Here is a 23,880-nt window from a genome sequence, read left to right as displayed (position 1 = left end):
CCTCTCAGTCGCCAATATGCAGACAATTTCAACGTTGTGCTATTTAATTGAGAATCTTGAATGTGTACGAGATGGAGGGGTAGAGAGAGAGAGAGAGAGGTTCCAGCTGCCTTGTCGTTGTTGATAATTGATATCTCCTTTTGGATATAAGAAACGTTTTTTTAAAGTAAATTGTGAAGGCAAGGCAACCAAGACAGAGGAGATTTTGGAGTCATCTGGTTCCCACGACTGACCATTTAGAAACGACGAGCGTGGTGGTATCTACCATAGAGAGGTCATGTCCTCTGTATTTCTTTCTACAAGTTCCGTTTAATTTATGAAGTAAAACTAGCTGACGAGACAATTATCATTGCATAAACGCACCGTCAGGTGTCAAGTAGCCTAGTTGCAGTCACATAGTCACATCTACCACAGAAGACTCCGATGTTTTTTTCTTTCTAAGTTTCGTGTCATATATTAAGTGAAAAATGCTGTCGAGACCATTATCCTTGCCTCAACACACTGTCGGGTGACACATTGTTGCATATAGTTCTAGGCTGCCACTGACATGTCAAAACGAATGAGAAAGCTCATGGTTAAAGATGCAATAGGGCCAATACTGGTGCTTATATGCACTGGAAAGCTGAAATTCAGTGGAGATGCACCTGCACAGGCTATAGGTGGCTACCAGGCTCATTTGTAATTGCAAACAGAAAATGTCTAGAGAGCATCATGTCAGACATGCTTCTATTTCTGAAGCAATGAAGGTTATTTATACCAACTTAATATCATGCATTGTTAGCCTACCTCTGCCAAGGAGGTTATGTTTTCATCGGGGTTGGTTTGCTTTGTCTGTTCAGGAAAGGTCTAAATGACCCAAGGAATAAACAATTACATGTTGGGTACGTGTGATCCGTATCACTGTCTGGATCCAGGAGACGGTTATGTTTTCACTTGGCGGAGGTCTGCACTCTCAGAGCAATTTTCTAGTTAATACTGTTCTATAAATGTGGAGCAAACAATAGTTTTTTGGCCATATAGTCTATTTGAATTGAGCTGTCAAAAAGGTTGTTATGTAGACTCAATGACAGAAACAGCATCAAACTGGGGAGGGGGGGCACCACAAAGCAGTTCTGCTTAGGGCACCCAAATGGCCAGCAGCGGCACTGGGTGTCTCTGATTGTCGACAAGTGTTGCCCATAGACAGTAAGGTGTTTGCCCCCAGCAATATGACAGTTGTGTTCATGCAGCCTATGCCACTTAAAGGAATAGTTCGGAATTTTGGACATAGGACCTTATTTCCAACTTAGTCGGGGTGATATAGGTCGGTGAAGACCATTTTCAGTGAATTTCTGCCCTTCCTTGAGTTGCAGCGTTCATCTCGTGCTAACCTAGGTGCCGAGATAACGCAAGTCAACGGTAACATCCAGCCTGCCACTGAAAACACTCCACAGAACACCCGAAACAAATAAATGAAAACGTCAGACTATCAATGCACATGCCTGTGTTGATAGAACAATGTTAGAAATAAAACTAACCTTGCATCGCATTGCAATAGCCTACTTTGTTCCCTGTGTGGCAGTGGCGGATTGATATTGAGAAACTAGTCCCTCAAAATGTAATAAATCATTGAGTTGCAAGGTTAGTTTTACTTCTAAAATTATTCTATCAACACGGACACGTATATCGATAGTCGGACGTTTTAATTGACTTGTCTCGGGTGTGCGGTGGAGTGAGTAAGACTGTTGTTGATGTCAGACTGATGTTACCGTAGAAATGCTTTAGCTAAGAAACAGCGTTAGCAAAGGGGGACGCTGCAACTGAAGGAAGGGATTATCCGCGATAAAAACGGTCTCCACCGACCTATATCACCTCGGTAAAGTTGGAAATTAGGTCCTATGTCCAAAATTCCGAACTATTCCTTTAATAGAACTCGACAGACAATGCAGTATTTAGCTTTCTAATATCTACGGGTGAAAAGACGTAAAACAGTGATGGATAAATAGGCCTAGGGCCTAGTCTACTTTAAAAGGAAAAATGCAGACTCTGAACTGAACTGTAAACAAATGGAGAGACTGATTTTTTTTTCTGTATTGGGCTACGGTGTGTAGTTTTGTTATGTTTTTGGTTGGTGGTGTGCCACTGGATGTTTGTCATGTGAAAATTTGACTGTGGCTTAAAAAAGGTTGAAATACACTGCTATACAGTCATGGCATTGGGCATGGAATGCTATGTGTGATTTGGCCACTAGGGCGCACTAGAATATCAACAACTATGTGTATACTGTACATGCAACAAAAGAATCTATTTTTAAAGTCCTTTCACTGAAGGATCTATGACAACAACTAGAGGAACTGAATCTCAGTCATTAGGCTTCCATGCATACATATTTTGATGAAGGTCACACACACACACACACACACACACACACACACACACACACACACACACACACACACACACACACACACACACACACACACACAAACCTCCTCCATTTAAACGAGGCCATGCCACCCTTCTGTAGGAGGAGCTGGCCCTGGCGGAGGCTCTTTGGTGCTGGGATCATGTGGTACACATCTTCTGGACGGTCCGCTGACTGGCTGTAGATGTTGCTGTGGATTATTTGACTCACTAACTGCAGAATCTACAAGGAATAGGCAAAAACACACAAGTACATCATAACAGCTTGACACAGTGTTGGTGGTTTCTTTTGAAAATACATCCGGGGTGTCCTCTACAAAAATGCACTTACATTATTATATAATTACAAAACGTTATAGTCTATCGGACACATCCTTTTCCACTTATTTGACATTATTTGTCAAAAAACAAACAGTCCAAAAAAATAGACCAGAACAGAAACCACATCAGTCCCATGTTGGAATATGCCATAGCAAAGCTCATCTCATAGCCACAGATGTAATCTGGAACGCCACAGTTCATAACTGTTTCCCTCAACGTGTGGAGAGGTGCAGCTCAGACACAAGTATATTATGTATACTGTGTGTATGTTGTATGATGTTAGCATTGTATTTATTGACATCAAAACCGCAGAGGAACAAATAAGTTACAGTAGGGCAGTCTCTGGTGTCCCAGGAGTGAGTGTGGCATCTTCCTCAATACTCTGTACGACGGACTGTTGTGGTAGGTTGAAATGTCACGAGGTAACTACGAGGATTGGTCAAATTTGCGGAAAAGTGCTGGTGTTTGGAAAAAATTGCAAAGTCACCCAGAATTTAAGGGTATTGGTCGAATTTGCGTTAATTGTTTTGATCAATCCATGAGTTGAATCTGACACTTTTAGAGATTTTTAGTCGATGCAAATTAAACTGAAATCTATCTGATTCTATTTATTACCTTCTTACCACAGAGGGTGATTAGCAGTTGATTAGAATTACAATTGCGATTACAAATGCAATTAAAATAGCATAACTACCGGTATGCACCTTTGAAAACACGCACAATGATACGATTTTATTCAAAAACATTTCTTTACAGCCCTTTGAATCCAGATTTTGAATTGCGTGTACTAGCCACATTCATGGACGTGATGACTTACCTTTTGCTTTTCCTGCATAGAAGTGGCTTCTAGTTCGTAGTCATGGCGAGCCTTGAACGAGATGGAAAACTTGGTGCCTATTCCCTCATGGCAGTTTTTCACACTGGCAAATGGCAGCTGTCGTTTTATGATACCTTTCTCTATGCTGCACACCATCTTTGTATTAAAATCAACCTGAAAAACAAAAGAACAAATAATGTTTACAGTACCGTATTTCCTAACTGTTAGCCGCGGCTTATCTACTGATTTTGCAATAATTCTTCTGGTATGAGGTTAATACACGGGGGCAATTAATATGGTATCAATATGGTTTTGTTTCTTTTAACTTGCATATAACACTGTCCTGTGGCTTATACGCAATGTGGCTAATACACAGGAAATGACTGTACTTTATTTTGTTTGGCTGAAGCATCAATATCAAACTAAAGAAACTATCAATATCTTCCAACGCAGGGCCCAACATAGACCTGTCTCCATAAATGAAAAAAAAAACAAAGTGGTTTGGACTTTTCCAGACTACTCCAACCATTTCACAATTTGCTTCACAACCACAGAGAGAAGGGGTATCATTTTGCTGGCTCTTCTTGAGCTCAAATATCAACAGGCTTTTGCCAGAATTGTGGACTGTACCTTTAATATTATAATGTTAGTCCAACCGAAAGGTAAAATGACACGCATGACTAGTCCAGTCATTCTGGAAAATCAAGCTTATACTTCCTTCTTCCTTCAAGTAGCTGAACAACCCGAGAGTGACCGAAGGGTCCTCAGGTGGTTTTACCAGTTGAAAACAAAATCCCTAACGGGGATTTCCTCCAATAATTGTGAACTACTATATAAAACATGTGATGATAATGTTGGAAGGCAGCTGTAAGGAAACCTATGTGGATATGACTTAGATACTGTGAGAATTGTAAGGGTACAAAATATTGCCCAATTATTTATTAAACAAAACCCAAGAAAAAGAGCGAGATTATTTTGTCAACATTGCACACCCATATAGCCTGGTAGTAAACCAGACCCTGGAATCTTCCAGATTAAGGGTCTGGCCACGAATAATGAAAATGGCCCAACTCGAGGGGCTGCACCAAGTCCAAGCATGCATTTGAAAATCTCACTGCACGCAACTGGATATCACAACCAATGTTAACTCTGACTGATTTAGTTCGCCCCTGGCCCGCCTATATCAGATACACCGATTTGATTGGTTACCGCAGATAGTTGCGGTAAACGTAACGTGCGTCATTGCTCGTGGCCAGAGTATCTTGCGGACACAATTCAAATTGTGCTCTCGCGAGAACTCTGGATTTTCAGGGTACACCCCATATATGATACAACTAACTAGAATGTGAGGGGAAAGAGGGGAAAGTGAAGGGAAAGTGAGCAATAGAGATAGAAGTGAATAAAGGAAATTGTCAGTGACATACAATCATTAGGCCTAATACTGTTTCTTGTTTGCTATATAGAGCTCGTCATAGATTACTCACTTGAAGTACACGCTTCTGCCAGCGATACCGGTTGAATTTGTGGACACTGAAGTTATACTGTGTGGCTTGTTTTTCCTGAAGAAGATACCAAATCAAAAGAAAAACATGTAAACAAATATCTGATAGAATACACAAATAGAAGAATTAGCATGAAATTACATAAGGGGGACAGTGAGTGCAATGCAGAGTCATGAGTCTAAATGAAGTGAGCACAATGCAACCAAACAAAAACAATACAGATGAACATGGTTTAGGGTCATCTAATTGCAATCTATCATGACCTTAACTGCTGGAAAAAAACTTTATTTGTGGATCAATCCTGGTCCAAAAATCTGAAATACAAAAGGATTGTTTTCTTCTCTTTCATGAGTGGTGAGATTACAGGATGCAGGCTCCACGACTCGTTGATGACACAAGCTTTGACTTAAATTGGAATCTAATTAGCTTTATTCACATTCAAACTATTTGTGTAGTTTGCTGAACTGTACGACTCGTTGTGGAGGTCTTTAAAAATAAAATGATAATTAAATTCAGAAATTCATTAATGTACATTTTGCTGGTAATTATGTATTAGTTGTGTGTAGAAAGTGAAGTGCAAGCATGTGCAAGATGTGTAGTTCATTCATCTATGTTGCACTGCAGAGCTATGATATTGTCTCTGATTGTTATATCTTCATTGTCATTATTTTGGCTTCCATTCTTAAAGGCTCAGTCCAAAATAAATCCAATGCACTTTTTGTCAAATTCACGTAGATTAAGCAGGTCCAACACTGACCTGCCTCTATGAAAGGGAAACAAAGAAAGTGGTTTGGACTATTCCAACAGGGCCACAGAGAGAAGGGGGGGTGTAATTTCGCAGACTCTTGACCTCAAATATCAAAAAGCTTCTGCCAGAATTGTGGACTGTACCATTAATGCAGCCCATTAATCCAACTAGTCCAGTCATTCTGGAAAATCAAGCTTATACTTCCTTCTTCCTTCAAGTAGGCCTATGTGAACAACTCGAGAGTGACCGAAGGTGCTACGGTGGTTTTCACAGGGACTTCCTCCAGTAGTTGTAAGCTGCTATAAAAATGTGATGATAATATTGGCAGGCAGCTGCAATTCCTTTCCTTATCACATTTTTACACCTATATGTGGATTTTCAAAAATGTACTTTTTAAGATGTACTGTAGGCTACTTGTATAAAGTAGTTGTAGTAGTACTCAAGTGACACTTGAAAGAAACGCATGAGAGAGGTGCATGAGCATGAGCTGTCTGATGTGGGTAATAATGAGGTCGCTTGTCAGTTGCATGTCAGGCAGCTCAAGGACTGTGAAAACAACAAAATGGACAATTGAAGTGTTTAATTAACCAAATCAGTGACTGTACACAGAATGTTTACTGTGTTTTATCTCGTTCACTGAGTAACGGTAATTAGACTGACACATTTCATAACTTCTGTGTTACCATGGTTCAAGATAATTTGATGATAAAGAGTGAAGCCAAGCTCAGAGAGTCCTGGTGTTACAGGAGCCTAGTAGCCTAAGGAATACATTTCCACCATCTTTCCCAAAACGTATCTTATCTTATCCATCCATTATTGGGGTGATCACATACACAGGCAGAGAGAATACAGGGATAAAGAAACAACATTCCCAGAACCAGTATTGGCCCGGTTTCCCAGATTCATTAAGAAGCTCTTAAGTGCTAAGAACTTCTTAGGAGCGCTCTAAGAACGTTCTAAGAATGCTCCTAAGAAGTAGGAAGAAGTTTGCTCTGTTTCAACCCTCTCTGGTGAAATTTCACCAACTTGGGGCAGCCGTGGCCTACTGGGTTTCGAGCTCGTAACCGGAGGGTTGCCGGCCGGTTCGATCCCCGACCAGTCCGCGGCTGAAGTGCCCTTGAGCAAGGCTCCTAACCCCTCACTGCTCACAGAGCGCTGCTGTTGGGCAGGCAGCTCACTGCTCTGGGTTTGTGTGTGCTTGACCTCACTGTGTATTCACTGTGTGTTGTGTGTATTCCCTTATTCACAAATTGGGATAAAATGCAGAGACCGAATTTCCCTCATGGGATCAAAAAAGTATACTTATACTGTACTATATTATAACTTAAGATTTCGATACCATTCTGGACACTGCCCCTTTAGCAAAATCCTGGATACAATCCTCCCAAAATCTTGGTTGTTGGTAAGATGGTATCAGAATCATAAATTGGTAAAATTGCACCATGTGAAAGGTTTTCCCAGATTGCGTCACATATCTGGATAACACGGAACGGGAACATGATAGCAGATCAGGCTAGAACTCTTTGACTACTTCCACATTTTCTATGCTTCATATATTCTGTCATAATGGTCTTGCCAACCCTTTAGCAATGTAGTAGGATATTACAGTTTTTTATGATTGTTTACACACTAAAATATTTTTTTTCACACAATTAGCAAAATTTTACTCCAAGGAGCAAAACACCTCCACAGATTTGCACAACATTACACACAATGTCTGCTTCACCCTTTTTGCAAAACATTACACACAGTGATTTGTAAAACTCTACACACATTTCCACACCTTAGACACAGATAAGGATTGTGAGGTTACTTCCTTGTCATTACAAAGCCCCAGATTGCCAATGACTACACTAATGAACGAATTGGATAATCACATCCACCAGGTGTGTAAGCACACATGTGCAAAATTGAAAACGCAGCACTCAGGTGTGCTATACAGTCTTGTTGCTTTTGCAGTAGTTGCTCTTCAGAGTCAAAGTGTATGTACTTTATGCAGTAGTTTTTGTTTGTCTACAGATTTTATTTGTTCAATTGATTTTATTGTTGGTTGATTACTGTAACTGATTATGGTTAGAAATACTGTAAGTATTGAAAGAAATACTTGAAATATTCAGTCTAAGCAGTCTTCAGTGTTGTACAGTGCAAGTGCAAGTTTATCCTATTTATGTACACTTTCCCCATATGTCGAACTAATCATGAAGAATGTTGTGGGTTTGTCACTATTTTTTGGACATCTAAATGATCCCTTACATAACAATGTCTGGGCAAAGATCTAGCTGCTAGATTCTAGCACATGCTATTTCCTAATTTTTCTTTTTACAAATGCGTTTTGCATTTATCACTGCAGTGTGAAACTGGCTGCAATAGTGTCTGATCATTGAGGACTGTGTTTGTTAAATGACAACTAATAGCATTTTTACAAATATGTGTATATGTTTTGACTGAAATGTGTATGTTCTTCCTTCGCTTCAAAGCAAATGTCTGAGATCACACTCTCACAGTGATTTCAATGATTCTGAATCATGCTGCAATGCAAATTAGATCACTGTTATACTAAGGAACAGCCACAAACAGAGAGACAACACGTGTTGAGTGTTTTCGGTGGGATACCTTCTGATGAAACAACTCCAGGTTGCTTTTTCTGGCCTGGTTGATTGCGTCATCGATGCTCAGTTCTCCATTCTTCACCTTGTTCATGATGCTGAGCTGCATATCATTACTAAGCTACAATTTAAAGAAGCATTGAACATTTTAGAAAATTGGGTGGACATGAAATGCTAAGATTTCCATTTCATCTCTACCTGTTTTTTTCAAGTTTGAAAGAAATATTAATCTCAATCTCAACCCTATCCATGTCAATTCCAGTCATTCTTCAAAACAGGAAACTATACCTGGTTTCCCAGAAAGATGAATCATTCGTTTTTCTTGTGTCAACAGTAGGCTACATCTAGTTCCTATTTTATCAACAGTAAATCTGACTGGTTATCAATTGTCTAAAAAGGGAAGTTGTCCAGCAATGACAATATTCTATTCGGCTTATTCGCATATGGAAATTGATCAAAATTTGTCTGAAGAAAATGTGCATTTGCAATGCATTCCCATCCACTGTGTTCTGCAGTTCTGCTATCATAGGCCAATGCTACACATTGCAGCATATGCTAATTTGTCGAACTAAACGTCTCATAACTCTTTCTTTCTCTAATCATCTTAGGTTTATGTCAGCATTGTAGCCTAACGACCTGTGTGTTATTGGTGTGTGCATTGCTTGTGTGCCGATTACATTGCTGGAGAGTAAGGTAATAGGCACACACAGAGAACACAAAAACAATGCACACCATAACACACAGGTCGTTGCAATATATTTCACATGTAACCCCTATAGTCTATGTGGCGTCTATAATATCCTACTTAGGCTACAGTTGGCCTAACTTGCGCTTAAACAAAAACCATTATGTCTACAACCAAACTAAAACGGGACAAGATAGAACTTGCTTTGAAGCCTACCTGCGGAACGCCTTGAGCGACTAATTTCTCCATGTTTTTGTTTGCTCTCGTAACCAAAGTCAGTGTCTTTGGCGATTTCCAAGATTAAAACATGTGACTCATAGTTTGCTATTCAGGCAACATCCATGAAGAGTTTACATGTCCTTTTCATGCAATGGAATGCAGAGCTGAGTGCGACGCACAGGTAGCCTAGATCCACCTATGCGAGCGACCACGAAGCACCACCCACATTCTCCCGTTTTTCAGAAATTGACAACGCGAAATTATGTTTAAGGCTAAGGTAGGTCTCTAGATTTTAGCTATTCACGAGTTATAACATTTTATTTGTTTAATCTTATTATGAGAGGTGTTTCATTTAACCGATGCGTATGCGTGCCTATCGAAGTCTATAACAAAACGAACTGATGATGACAATAACTAGAAAGGTAGTTCCAAGGAATTACCAGTGCATGAAAATGCAAAAATGAAATTTAGCCTACTGGCCTACAACTATGAAGCCTAGGCCTACTGCACTTCATCACAATCTTACATTTTCAGAAAGCAATTCATTTCAATGTCACGTAGTTGGTAGACCTGTTCAAAGTAGGCTACATTAAGCATAGAGTCATAGTCATAGTATTTCTTGTTACTAATTATAACCAATGAATTAATGACTAGAATAGAATAGAATATATACTTTTTTGATTCCGTGAGGGAAATTCAGTTCACTGCATTTAACCCAATTTAACCGAATTAGTGAACACACAGCACACAGTGAACACACAGTGAGGTGAACCACACAACCCAGAGCAGTGAGCTGCCTGCCCAACCAGCGGCGCTCGGGGAGCAATGAGGAATTAGGTGCCTGCCTTGCTCAAGGGCACTTCAGCCGTGGACTGGTCGGGGATCAAACCGGCAACCCTCAGGTTGCAAGCCCGAAGCTCTAACCAGTAGGCCACGGCTGCCCCACGGCTGCCCCAAATGGACGTTATGGTATCCTTTATTATTAGTGTCTTCTGATTTTTACTCATTGATTGTCTTCTGCTTTCTACCCATCTGGGGCCAGTGTATACTGTACGTGCACACACACATTCAGTCAGGGAAGTGACCCTACCCATCTGGGGCCAGTGTATACGTGCACACACACATTCAGTCAGGGAAGTGACCCTACCCATCTGGGGCCAGTGTGTATTTGCACACACACATTCAGTCAGGGAAGTGACCCTACCCATCTGGGGCCAGTGTATACAGTACTTGCACACACACACATTCAGTCAGGGAAGTGTCCAGGAAGGCAACAGGAAGCTGCAGTGCAGCGCCTGGCATTTACAGTGCCTTATTGCCTTACCATTTTATAATTCTATAAAATAATCAAAATAAAAATGTGTACTTTTGACCCCTGTTGCTAGGCAACACCCTTTACCAGCTGGATGCCGGTAGTCAGAGAGTTTGCACCAAAGATTGGTTTGCACCAAAGAATCTAGAAACACCAGAGTGTTTGCATTGAGACATGTTGATATGCATGTCCAACATTACTCCATGTCATGGACAGTATATTCCTCTTTACACTGCATGAGAATGTCAGAGTTCAAGGTGACGGACCCAAGCGCAAGACTCTTTTCCAAAAACAAACACGTTTATTGATTTACAAACTGACTTAAACTTACTTACAAAGTTACTCTCAGACCAGACGAACAAAGTGCAAACAAAGAGACGATCCGACAAAGGACAGAGGAACAAGGGGGTTCAAAAACACAAACTAATTAACTCAATGACAGAACTGTATCAGACTAACTAAGGTGTGGGCAGAAACAGGGGGAAACTAACAAGACCGGAAGTGCAGACCAAATAAGGGAATGAGTGGAGACGCATGACAGACAGGTTAACACAGAGCACACAGGGAACAGCAAAGGCAAACAGACACAACACAGTACACAAAATGGCCACCAGGGTAGCCAAAGTCAGACAGTCCTGCAGGATCCTGACAGAGAATACAGTAATTTTAAAGGCTGGTCATTGTTAGGTATGCCTAATCTGTTCAAAGTACATCAAGCATAGAGACATTATCTGAAAGGAGTAAAGTATTTATAGTTACTCATTAATAATCAATGTATGGATGTTAAGTTATCTTAAGTTTCTGTTTTTTACCCATTGATTATCTTGATTATTTATCTGGGTGCCAGTGTAGCCTAAACATACTGTATTTGCACACACTCCATCAGTCAGAGGAGTGACCCTAGCTGTCAAGGTAGACATACTGCAGTGAGTTTGTGTGAAATGAATTAAAGGGCAGTCTCAAATACAAGCTGATGCAGTTGAGGGATTTTGTAAAAATAAAAGCCCGGGATATTACTTGAAGTTTACAGTAAGTTACTTGACTAATTGGGATGTACCCAAAAGTTACCTAACTTTTATTCAGCTTGTATTAAAAAGAAGTTCCCCATATACTTCAGGAGAACCCAGCCAACCTCTCTAAATACAAGGAAATCCCCACAGAAGGGTATACTTGCACTGTATATTAGGAAAGGCAGGATTGCAGTCCAGTGACCATGTGCATGCTTATTCTCACTCCCCTCAAAAATACAACCAAGTTAACCAGGCGTTTTTGTTCATTAAGCTTTCCTTTTGACACACATACAACTGAAAATAGGACTCACAATAGGCTACAACATAAATATCGTCACATCCCTTTTCAAAAAAAGGAAGCTGAGAAAAAAGGCTACTGATAAAAATAAATCCTCAGGGGAGATGATACAGTATGTCCACAATTATAACCACAATGACAGTTTGACTTGTGTAATTCAGTGTAAAGTGTTCATTATTATTCTATAGTGTGTGTGTGTGTGTGTGTGTGTCCATCCATGCTGGTGCGCGCATGTGTTTATGTGTGTGAGACATGTTTCACCTTCATGGTCTCTGAAATTAGCCTACATCATAATCAACTATTTTGGCTTAGTATCAACATGTTAGCCTCAGACACATCACAAATATTGGGCACAATGACTTAAACAACATATTCATCTCATTTGAAGTACAATTACAGCTACAACTTACAGTAGGCCTAGTCTCTCTGTGTGAATGGCATTTCATGGGCTATACCAAGCTACTGTCTTCAGCTGTGGTGGCCTATACTATGCCCTAATGAAAAATACCTATAGGAGTCTTATAGTATTTTGGGGAAAAAAAACATTACAAAAATGTTATAGGAATAGCCTACTTTAGAAGTAGCCTATAAAGCTACTATAAAGACTGCGTCTATAGGAACAATATAGAGGAGGGCAAGGTTGTTATCTAGAGGTTTTACAGAATAGCATACCGGTAGTTTATTATACATAATAATGATATAAAATAACTAGTACATATAAAAGCAATCTTACTAATATTAGGCTACCACAGTTCTTCGCAAGGGTCTTTTTAGTCACATGGTTGATTTGAACAGGGAACTTGGAATTCCCCACCGATAGGCGGGGCGCTCCTCAACTACTACTCGTTCTTCTGACGGAGAATACAAACAGTGAGTTGACAGCTGCATCTCTATTCCAAACCAGACTCTCCTAAGCTTGTGGAAATGGAGAAATATTGCATCGTATTATTGGTAAGTAGTGAGTTATGCTGATGCTGACACTAACTATAAGACGAACTATTTCATACCACTGCTACGTGTAGGCTATTTGTAGCCTAAAGAAAATGGCAATTTATTTAAATGCTTATGCTATGTTGCGATTGATAAAACGTGCAATTCCTAGATGTTACTTGGCTAAATATGTGGGCATTCGATATCATACTGATGAATTATGAATTATTGTGTTCTAATGTGAGCAACAAAATGCTATTTGGTTATTTTACTTTCACTTTCACTTTTTTTATAATCAACGTTAAATGATAAGTGCCACCCATGTTAATAGACTAAAACATCTCTATGATCAGATTTGTGTTACCATGCGAATAGCTCTCAGCACGTAAAAGTGAAACTAAGTTTCAGTATCATAATTAGTCATACTCACGAGCGTTGGGGTCGGTATTTGTGGGACTTTCCGTGTCCGGGTGTGATCAGTGGCGCACGTCCTATTCTCACTGTTTTCCTCCCCAGATTGGTCTTCACGTCCTGCAGGTCCAATGCTGCGATCGCCAAAAGCAGTACCAGAATGAAAAGGGAGAATGTTGCAACATGTGTGGGCCTGGTAAGATTAGTCTACGTTTGAAAATACATGAGCACCCCCCCACACACACACACACTTTCTCCTGTGCCCCATTCCCTTCTTCTGATTGCCCTAATGATAGAGTGTGCGTACATGCATTTCGGTAGCCTACATCAAAATAATCGTAAAACAAATATTTGCATTTATCAAAAGCTCATCAAACTTTCGTTTTTAGGAACAAGGATGCCTTCCAGTTCCCCTGTCAACTGCAAAGAACCTGCATGTGTCAATTGTAAAGACAGCGAATACCAGGGAGGTTACACAAAGGCTGTGAAATGTTCTCTGCAACCATTCTGTGATCCAAGTAAGTGCGACAAATAAAATGCATGGCCTAGTACTCCTAGCCTGATTACCATCGACTTAAAAGCCTGAAGGCGTTGCGTCACTGGGAGGGCGTGCCAGGCTATAGTACTCCATGTTACTGATGCTTTTTCAGTGTTCTCTGACTTGATGCAAACTCCAGACTAGAGGAGGATCTGTTACAGCAGTGTGGTGTAATATACTGTACTGTACCAATTGCGCTGCATCCTTAGATTAATAGATAATGTCATTACATTGTCTTATCATAAATGTGAAGGCAGATGAGAATGGCACGTGTTAGGCTACTTGGGAAAAGTCTTTGAACCTTGAAAAGCTCTTGCATGAATTTCTATGATGGGATCTGTTGTTTAAGATATCAAGACTAGTCAAGTCAAGTTTATTTGTATAGTTATTTGTATAGTCAACATGCTTTACATAAACAAAAAACAAACAGTAATAGCAGATAAAAGCATAGATGGGAAAAGAGTAATAATAATGGTAATGAAATAAAATAAATTAAAAAAAAATCAAAAGAATGCATAAAGCGTAAAATGATTTAACAATAAAGAATGATTAACAAGAAAACATAAAATACTTCAGGTGGAATAATTAAAAGACAGATACAGGTCTGTTCTTAACAGATAGACTTTGCCGAAGTCTAATTTAGCAAACCAGTGATAGTGATCCTACTCAAACACCCAGAGCTGTTGCCACTCTTTGGATATTCGTTGACGTAGGCCCATCTGTGTGTGCACACAATAGCCTAATATGATGCAGATGTATTAATACATTGGTTGTAATTTCATAATCTGCATCTTAAAACATGGCATGGTATGTTTAAACTGACAGTACATGCTGTGGACCTACATGCACAATGCTTTAGTGTGAGGGCCAAACAGGGAAGTGAGAGTTTCAGGGGACGCCATTGACGTAATGTGTACGGAGGGAAAATTTGTACAGTAAAGTACCACTAAAGTCCCTCATGGAACGTCTGGACATACCACAGTCACGTCTCACAGCAAAAGGTGACCGAGCCTTCAGGGTCCACACACACGCCTTTGAAACAGTCTAGTACATTTCCTCAAATCAGCAGCATCTGTGACAGTTTTGAAACTCATCTCTTCCGACTTGAACCATTGAGCCTGTGGGAACTGTAGATGAAGATCCTAGTTGTATTATCTCTGTTTATTTGTCTGGAGGTATCAGCTGTACCTGGTGTTAGAATTTTACATGCCTACTTGCTTACTGACTTACTTTTAATTGCAAGTAGCCTATACTCAAGGTTACATGTTCGGGGAAACAATGGAAACCATAGGACAAGCATTCGTTTCGCTCAGTTATGTCATGTTAAAAGCAACGTTTTGCCGTGTTCATTTCATCTACTTCTTTCTATGTACTGGATTCTGATTTTATTCAAATAGTAAAAGGCCTGGTTTTTATTGAGTGGGTGTAAAGTTATGACCCTGTTATATCTCTCTTTAACTTTTCTTCTTTGCCATCTCTTTAATCCCACTTTCCTACGTTGCACTGGGCTCTGTAAACTATATGGACATCTACCCATCAGTATTCTGCTTTTATAGTGTCAACAGGGTGTCATTTATAGGATGTAGTCTAATTTCCAACAAACATAAATAATATGCAATAAAATGACCTTACATTTTGTACTTTTTAAACCATTTAAACCTTACCTGCTATGTGCTTATACACAGATCTCAGTAAGGAATCAACGCACCCCATAACAAAGGTACAGATCAGCCCTTGTAGGTGTACGAACGGTCATCACTGTGACAACCAACAGTGTGCCACGTGTGTCCCGAATAGCCACTGTCTACCCGGCTACAAGGTTTCAGAAAATGGTATTGTGGATTATCTTGTGCTTTCAAGGTCTATATTAGAACTTGTAATGTCTGGAATTTAAGTTCATGCCTTGTATTATATCCCACACTCAAAATGAAAATCACAAAAGGAAATGTCCATCCCCAATAAGTTCCCTCATAGAAACTTTAAACTTGACAAATTTACAACCAATCTGTATTACATACTGAATTTAGTTCATCTGTATGTCCGCTTGCTTCTCATGTGGTAGTATTTGTCTATGATCACATGTTTAAGCCCTCCCAGCTTTAGGCCCTCAAAGCCCCTTCAGTCTGATCTAAATTATGTGAAATGGGATGTGGCACTTACATTATGCTTTTTTTCCTGGATCTTGTTCTAGCCACTCAGGAGACTGACACCAAATGTGATGAATGCCCTCCTGGAACTTTCTTAAGTGTATCTTCATTAGAGAGCAGCTGTCAGCTGTGGACAAAGTGAGTTCTCGTATTTGTTGCACTATAAGCATATTTGTCTGATGGGGAGATCTTCTTAAACAGCCTGTACATTGTGAATGTACATTTGAATTCATAAATCCTGTCCTGATCATTACCAGGCCCATCCTTAAATGGAGTTTGTTATTGAATAGCAACTTGTTTTGTGATCAAAGCTTCCTTTTATTCCCCATAAGATGCACAAACGGCAAGCCGTTTCAAGAAGGCACTACAACAACTGACAACATTTGTAAAGGTTAGTGAAATATTTTGGCTAATCATCATCATCAAATCTTGTCTGACTCATTCAGGTACATTTGTTTTTATGTCTACAGGATATCAGTGTAACTTGTAAATATTTATGAACTTAGGAATATTCATATTGCTTTTGAGTGATACTAGTATCAGCTAAACAAATGTTGATATTGTAAATGTACACTATTAAAGATATAATTAAATAATGGTAATTTGCATCATTGTAATATGATGTTTTGTGGCCATTTGCCGCTATTATCTAGTCTGGGTGTTCCCATCCTGCCTTGCGCGGTGATTTCATTCACGCAGCTAAGGCAATCTGGAAACTAACACCCAAATTTTCGCCTGATGTTGGCGACCAATCACAGAACAGGGGAGAAAGCAAGACCATGATGAGCTATGCACAGACGCATTTGATAGACATCCGTGGCGCACAATGAACGTATCTGGGCATTTTTTCAAATACGAGAAAATGAACGTCTGGTTGCCAGACCACGTCTCATTTGAGAAGTGGTAGGCGCTAGCTAGGCTAGCTATTATCATTATCCCACCAGTAATCCATGCTGTGGTGAACCTTGAGCTCTCCCCTAGTCTCTGTATGCATGGCATTATCTTATGACTAAGAGAAAAACACCTGTGCTTTGAATAAGTTCTACAGACTTCATTTGGTCTGATGGAGTCTCAACCAGCAGTTTATAACCGTTTAGGTTTATTCTTGCACAGGCAGTATGAAAACCTCTGATAGAACATGGATCAACAAAAAGGATGGATTTTTAAGCGGCCATCCCTTACATCTGGTCTTAGATTATTTGTTGCAACTTTTAATCTTAGACCACATGTAAGGGATGGCCGCTTAAAAATATATGCATTTGTATATATGCAAACCTGCCAGTGTCAGACACAATTTTGTGACTTTTTTCTCATTTCAGATGGGCAAAGAGTATCGCACATTGGCCTTGCTGTTGGTGCAATTATTTTCCTGGTGGTTGTGGTCGCTGTGGGTGTTGTGGGTTATCTCTTTGCAAAAGGTAATGGACAGATATTTTTCTCGTTTAATATAGCAAGTGATTTCTGACTTAATTGACTTAACAGCTGTTTTGACTTAAGGCTATACAGTATGTTTAGACAAACCATTTTGTGAATAATGCATCATCATATTAAATTTAAAATAATCTCTGGTAGCCTATAAGTGACACACACTTCACATGTTTTGAATAGCCACTGCACTGCATTGTTGGTGTGTTGTTGCAAATTCTACAGAATTATTTTATGCAGGCAAACCGCATACATGGGAGTCTTTATCATGGAGGTCAGACATGATAATCATCCACACATCTTGCACTTCCTTAACTTCTTACCCATGTACACTGATTCAGTTCTGCCAAAGCCCTGCTTCTATCCTCTCTGGTAGCCTACAGTGCTGTGCGAATGAGATATTATATATATATATATATATATATATATATGTGTATATAATAATAGTATGAGATATATTTAATAATATCTTTTGCATTTCTTTTTCAAACAACATCAAACTTGCCACTGCACTTAACTTGTGCCCATAGCAAGACACCCCAAGTTTTAGATCAATCAGACAAACACACACACACACACACACACACACACACACACACACACACACACACACACACAGAGATGTTTCTGTCATTTATAGATAGATGTGAGTGCTATAACTGCACCTTCAGACTGTCCTAATCAGCTAGGTCCTAATCTAATCTAATCTAATCTAATCTACATTTATGTCAATCACAAAAATCGGGCCACTTCAGAAGACTGAACCCAAAAAAGGGGGGCCGGAGCACACGATTGGTTAAACCGAGCTTTACTGGTGCAGGTGACTAACATTTCCACACAATAGCGTCTTCATCAGAGTTTCTGATGACTCTGATCAAGATGCTATCGCAACAAAACGTTAGGCACCAGTAAAGCTTTGTTTAACCGGTCATGTGCTCCTGTCTTTTTTATGGGTTCAGTCATATGTAGTGGCACGAGAGTTGTGATTGCTTCCGAAGTCCTGCTTCTGAACACCAATGGGCTAGAGTGGAAGAGACACTCACTTCATTGAATTTAACATCTGTGCCACTTTTGTTGCAGGTAAATGTGGAGGCCAATACACAAAGGTAATTATTTTCTGATCTCATTTTATTATAAGAAATATTTCAATGGTGGGATTGATACATTAGGAATGTAGCGGTCATGCAGTTTAACAAGCCTTAAACAGAATTAGTAATGACGACAATGCATGTGTTAATTATTAAACCAATAATAATAGCAATATGGACGCCCCACAACAAAATGTAATGGCAAGACAGCCCCACTTTCACTACAGAATTCCATATTCACACTGAATGATTCAAAAAGGGAAGTAAGTCATAAGTCATGCTAAAACCTGATGTATGGCTCTGCATAGGAACTACACAGAGCCTATACCATAGCCTATGCAAGTGGCCTATGCTGTTATGAGAATTTAGTTGTTCGTCTGGGTAGCTTTGCAGTTCACCATTAAAAGGCTAGCTGGAAAAACAAGAGCGGATCAACTTCTATAGATGCCCCTGTTTAAGTGCAAATGTAACTCCTTTGGCAATTACCTGCTCCACTCTGTGGAGTCTTGTGGAGATTTTGTGGTGTCTGCCAACCAGCATCCATAAGTGCAGAAGATGCTAAGAAATAGACACCATACAATCTGATAACCCTGCCATTGTAACCCAAAAAATGTCAGCAGTGATCTTCAGAGCTTCTACAATCAGCTTAGCTTCCATTGATTAGCTATACCTACCCACAAAATATATATCACATTTGTAACCGTCTGACAATTTCTAGACTAGAGAGACTCTGGTATTGCTATATACAGCTGGATCCAGCACATTATGCATGTGGAAAAGTGAAGCTTTTCCCTTCTATGTTCTGTCTTTTCATATACTGTAGCTATGAAGTACCAATATGGTGATGGAAATTAAATTCCATTTTTGAAATGTTAATTAATTTAGTCAAAAATGGATTAGATTATATGAAATATTAGATTCCAGATGTAGGTATTAATTTCTTGTTTTCGTTTTGGCAGAATTGTTTGGGGACATGGACATGGAAATTGGAAAAAGAGGTTTGCATTTACATTTCATTGTTTGGATTATTTATTTTTTGGGGGCTGAATTTGCCTCCCATACTAACTACTGTCACATTCGTTGTTGTTAAAACAAGTGCAATCAAGATGAATGAATATTAGTGAACGTTGCGTAAAGTTAGGGTCAATCTGGTCAAATGCATCAGTAAACATTACATTGATATTAAAATGAACAGTTTATAGTAAAGCGATGTGCCTTAAATTAAAAAATACCAATTATTAATAGACTAAATAGAATTAACAGTAAAATAACAACAACTATAAACATACAAACTACAAGTCTATGAGGAAAATGAATGAATTAGTATCACTCTAGACTAGAGTAAGTCATTCCATCAATGTCAATTACAGAGAATAAGAGTCTTGACTGTGACCTCTTAGTGTTGGTGAAAGGCTGACATAGCAGACACTTGTCAACGGACTGCAGTGAGCGAGAGGGGACATGAAGCTGGATCATGGAATTAAGTAATATGACAGTGAGGAGTTTGAGTTTAATTGTGGCTGCTTGAGGGAGCCAATCAACAGCAACTAACAAAGGAGTTACATACAGTATGTCTTTTGCTGATTTAAAACCAGATGTGCTGCTGCACTCTGAATAAATAATGTAATGGTGCCTACGCACGCTGCGTTGAATGCAGTGATAGAGGCGCACTTTGTTCACTTTACATGGGCTTACGTCATCCATTGGCGAAGTGAATTGTGGTTCCGTAGCATTAGCTCCCGTCGACCTCGGCAAAAAGTTGAAAATTGTTTAACTTGGTCCAAGGTGGGGCCCGCACCCTTCTCTCCACTCACTCTTCCACAGCAGTCAAAGCAACCTACATCAAAAAGAGCAGACTTTTAGATATACGATGTAATTGATGTTGTCTTAATATGTTTGTGTGTGTATGTGTATGTGTTTGCAAGTGTTTTTTTGCTCTTGTCGACCACTATAATTGACAACATCAGATATCTTAGAATAGACATTGTGACAGTGGATGAATGACACCCTCTAGAAATGTACACCCGATTTATCAAGTAACTTTAATTGAGATCTAAAGATGTTCTGAGATTAGATCAGATGTACCTGTGAGAAGCACACTGTGTTAAATTGCTCATCTAGTAATTCTATTCAAATAGAGCCTTGTCATGTAAGTGAATTTCTGTGAGAATTGTGGGTCAAAATATTATAATAATTAACCAAGCATCTCCAATTAACCAAGCATTGTATTTTAGAAAGGACAAGAACATCAATTTGAACATCAACTTCTGAATAATAAAGACATTGAGGCTGCTGCGGTGAATGAACAGACTCCGCGACAAGCTGAGGAAAATGAGGTCAAGGATGAAGAGACCGGACCTATTCAGGAAGAGGAGTCGAGCAGTGCCAATCATATCGATACCGAAGTACGTTCTGAAAATGGGCATATCATACAGCAGGAACAGGGCAAATCCTCGATCCTCTCACAGACTGAATCGTGTCCATCCACAGCATCGGTCGCAACAGAATGTGAACATTGCTAGTTTGTGGCCAGCTCAGTTGTCATTATCCCTCCAGGTACATGTTGTGTAAATAGCAAATGAACTTGAAAGAACGAGGTGAAGTCAGGCGCATTGATCGCACATTTCTGTTCTGACACAACTGAAAATGAAAGCACCACTGAGCAAGACAAAACCTTCTTTTGAGAGCGCACTTGTCTAACTTGTGATCTGCCTGGTGGTGATACCTAAGCAACATATCTGACACACTGGCCATTTACACAGTGGCTCGACGTACTTTGGGCCCGATTTATTATTTTTACCGACACAAATGTGCTGCACCTGACATTACAAGTAGCCTATGTTAGGAACAGGTTGAACTATGTCAGCAACAGGTTGAAGGGCTCACAAGGGCTCACAAGGAGAGAGCAGCTGTGGTCTAAGTAACATGTCATTCTGATGATTATGAGGACAATTCATCAATTTTGATATGATAATATAATGGTACAGATAAAATAATGTGAGACTGTCACTTAATGCTGTGGACACTTGATCAGTCAAATAGCACGGCATGAGTTGCTTTAGCATTGTTTTTTTTATTGCTAGCATTGCTTCTTTACATGGTCACATTTCCAGCTAAAACGTCCACATTAACATGACATTTCTTTGTCAGCATAACTTTTAGCTAGGCGTGTCATAGGATTGGCTGTCTTATAATAACACTCTACTGTAGGCTACCTATAGTGCAGGACCTGCTCTTTGACAAGTGCTTGTATTTATACTTAAATATGGAGATTGTGTGCTCCAACCACCTCTGGTCAACAATGACGATTGATGAGATGAGGAGAGGTGATGAGAGAGGCTACAGTCTTGTTCACTCCATGGTACTTAACTAAGGGTACTGCCAGGATTGCATACAGTAATTGGCCGACTGTAGTTGGCCGTTTGAGCCAAAATGTCTAGGTCGGTTTTTTTTTTTTGACCCAGTCCAGACTTACTGATAAGGCAGTGCAAAGACTGCTGGGGTTTTTTTGCAACCCTTGTCAGTCAGTACTCTGATAAGTGTCAGCCATTTTGTTTTTGCCCAGATGTGTGTGTACACTTCTTGTTTACACTTGCACACACTTGTTTTGGCAAAGCAACCTTTGGTGGAATCCTGCTGATGTATATAGCTGCTTGCACTCACAAGCAGATTCCTTCTGCAGAGATGCGTTAACTCGTCATACCAGCATGCCAGTCCAAGTACTCCATGCTCTTGTAGGGAATAGGATATGGCATCTTATTAGTTTAATAGATCTGTTGTACCCAAAACACACCCATAATTAATAAAGTAATGTAAGAGCAACCTCTTTGAACCATGTGTCTGGCATCTGCCTAAAGTGGACTGGACACACCCTAAATGTTCTTAAATCATATACATGAGTTTTGGATACTCAAAGTCCACCCACTCGGCCATAAGGTCATAAGGCATGAAAAGAATATCAGGCGAGTCTATGAACAATATAGATATCTCCCCTCAAATCACTAAAATAGGGCTGAAAATTATAGAAATATGGTTACTTACATTACAGTAAGGGGCGGGATATTTGTAGACAACTGCCATGGAGAACTCTTGGAGTCCTGTATCTCCCCCTTAAAAAGTCTCTGGTCAAAAATAAAGCCCCAGATTTGTGCTCTATGGATAAAAGTGCATTTGTTAGTGTTTCCCCAGACGACTTTGTCAGGATTGTGTATGCCTTCCTGGAAGGTGTGCAAACTCGGCCTGATTATTGTAATAATATTATGTTAAGCATTACACCACCACCTACTACATTTCGGCAGCAGTCAGCTATTATTGATATATAAAATGCTTTTACGGTTATTACCGTAAATAGCTCTCATAAGTTAATGTCACACACTATGATGTTTTTGTCCATTATGATAAATGTAAGCATGTAAATGATTCAATTACTAAGTGTTTGCTAATACCATGTACTGGGGATTGCCTTTCTGCTGCTATGCACACAAGGGAGCTGTCTTTGTCATCAGTGAATCTCAAAATGTTTGAACATTCTGAAAGCACTGAATTGATTGTTTTGGGGATAAGGATTGTATCAGAAAAATAAACTAAATGAGTGTATCTGTGTTCTGTTGTGTTGTAGAATGTATTTTGTGATTTAATTATTATGGTGTTTGTTGAACAATAATTGTTAAGAATGACTAAACACCTTATTTAGACAGTTGTATTTCAATGTCAATGAGAACAAATGTATGTAAGCATCACACAATTCTAGTACATCTGAAAACAGTTAAATAATCTTGTCCATCTAAGGTGTTAAAAGTGAAATGATCTCTAATCTTGAGGGAGTACAGTTAGTCAATATTCAAAATGGCAGCGTGATATAGGCGAATCAATCAATTAGATATCTTATATTAGTACCACGTGTGTTGGTGGTGATGTTTCAAAGATATGTCAGCCTGTCTAAAAACATCTTTGTGCCAACGCTCATGATCATGACAGTGGCCAAGATAAAACTTTCTTTTTTGGAGCAAGTGATTGCAAGAGTGAATGAGAAAAAGATTTTGCCACCAGCCAGACAAGTTCCTTAATTCTAGAACATGAGGGGCTGGAGCTGGGGGGTCCCCTACAGCTGGCTTGAGATAATCAGGTGGTTTCCTAATCTGGCTTCTCGGTTTCCCCCGTCATGTGCAGCCAGAGCCAAAAACGCCCCTTTTCTGTGTCTCTGGGGAGATCTTTTTTGGACTTTTTGGATGCTGACATGAAGTCAATCTCTCTGGAAGCACTTGGCTGAGAGGTTCTCAAAGCCACAGTGTTAGGTTCAAATTAACTACTGTCTTCTGTAGGAACTATATTATGCGTAGTAACATGGCACTATGTTTTCCTATCAAGCTGCGGATTGATACAGTTATCTGAGATGTATTGAGTGAACCTGTCCAAGTGAA

At 39.6% G+C, this 23,880-nt stretch overlaps 2 protein-coding genes across 2 annotated transcripts in view; one reads left to right on the top strand and one right to left on the bottom strand.

The window, feature by feature from the left end:
* The window catches only part of LOC134087510 (formin-H), a 36,220-nt gene extending 26,747 nt beyond the window's left edge, over nt 1–9,473 (bottom strand). Inside the window, exons 1-5 of the mRNA XM_062541048.1 lie at nt 9,299–9,473; nt 8,405–8,518; nt 5,026–5,100; nt 3,542–3,715; nt 2,469–2,626 (exon numbers count right to left, since the gene is read on the bottom strand). Of these exons, the coding sequence (XP_062397032.1) occupies nt 2,469–2,626; nt 3,542–3,715; nt 5,026–5,100; nt 8,405–8,518; nt 9,299–9,331 (554 nt within the window). The 5' untranslated portion in view covers nt 9,332–9,473. The remainder of the gene's footprint in view (nt 1–2,468; nt 2,627–3,541; nt 3,716–5,025; nt 5,101–8,404; nt 8,519–9,298) is intronic.
* Nucleotides 9,474–12,766: 3,293 nt separating this feature from the next.
* On the top strand, nt 12,767–23,880 carry cd40 (CD40 molecule, TNF receptor superfamily member 5). Its single transcript, XM_062541049.1, has 10 exons — nt 12,767–12,872; nt 13,368–13,458; nt 13,652–13,780; nt 15,486–15,632; nt 15,992–16,085; nt 16,280–16,338; nt 17,267–17,365; nt 18,453–18,478; nt 19,420–19,458; nt 20,695–23,880. Exons 1-10 carry the CDS (start codon nt 12,846–12,848, stop codon nt 20,980–20,982), a joined length of 999 nt encoding a protein of 332 aa, XP_062397033.1. The 5' UTR covers nt 12,767–12,845; the 3' UTR covers nt 20,983–23,880.

This window comes from Sardina pilchardus, chromosome 7 (assembly GCF_963854185.1).
Source record: "Sardina pilchardus chromosome 7, fSarPil1.1, whole genome shotgun sequence".
Lineage (NCBI taxonomy): Eukaryota > Metazoa > Chordata > Actinopteri > Clupeiformes > Clupeidae > Sardina > Sardina pilchardus.
This window is presented reverse-complemented; position numbering and strand designations above follow the sequence as displayed.

Bases quoted from the DNA above. Each gene is read 5' to 3' on its own strand.
- cd40 (XM_062541049.1), top strand. From the start codon at position 12,846: ATGGAGAAATATTGCATCGTATTATTG. The intron at 13,781-15,485 runs GTAAGTGCGACA...GCTTATACACAG, and splicing joins GCAACCATTCTGTGATCCAA to ATCTCAGTAAGGAATCAACG. The intron at 16,339-17,266 runs GTTAGTGAAATA...TTCTCATTTCAG, and splicing joins AACTGACAACATTTGTAAAG to ATGGGCAAAGAGTATCGCAC.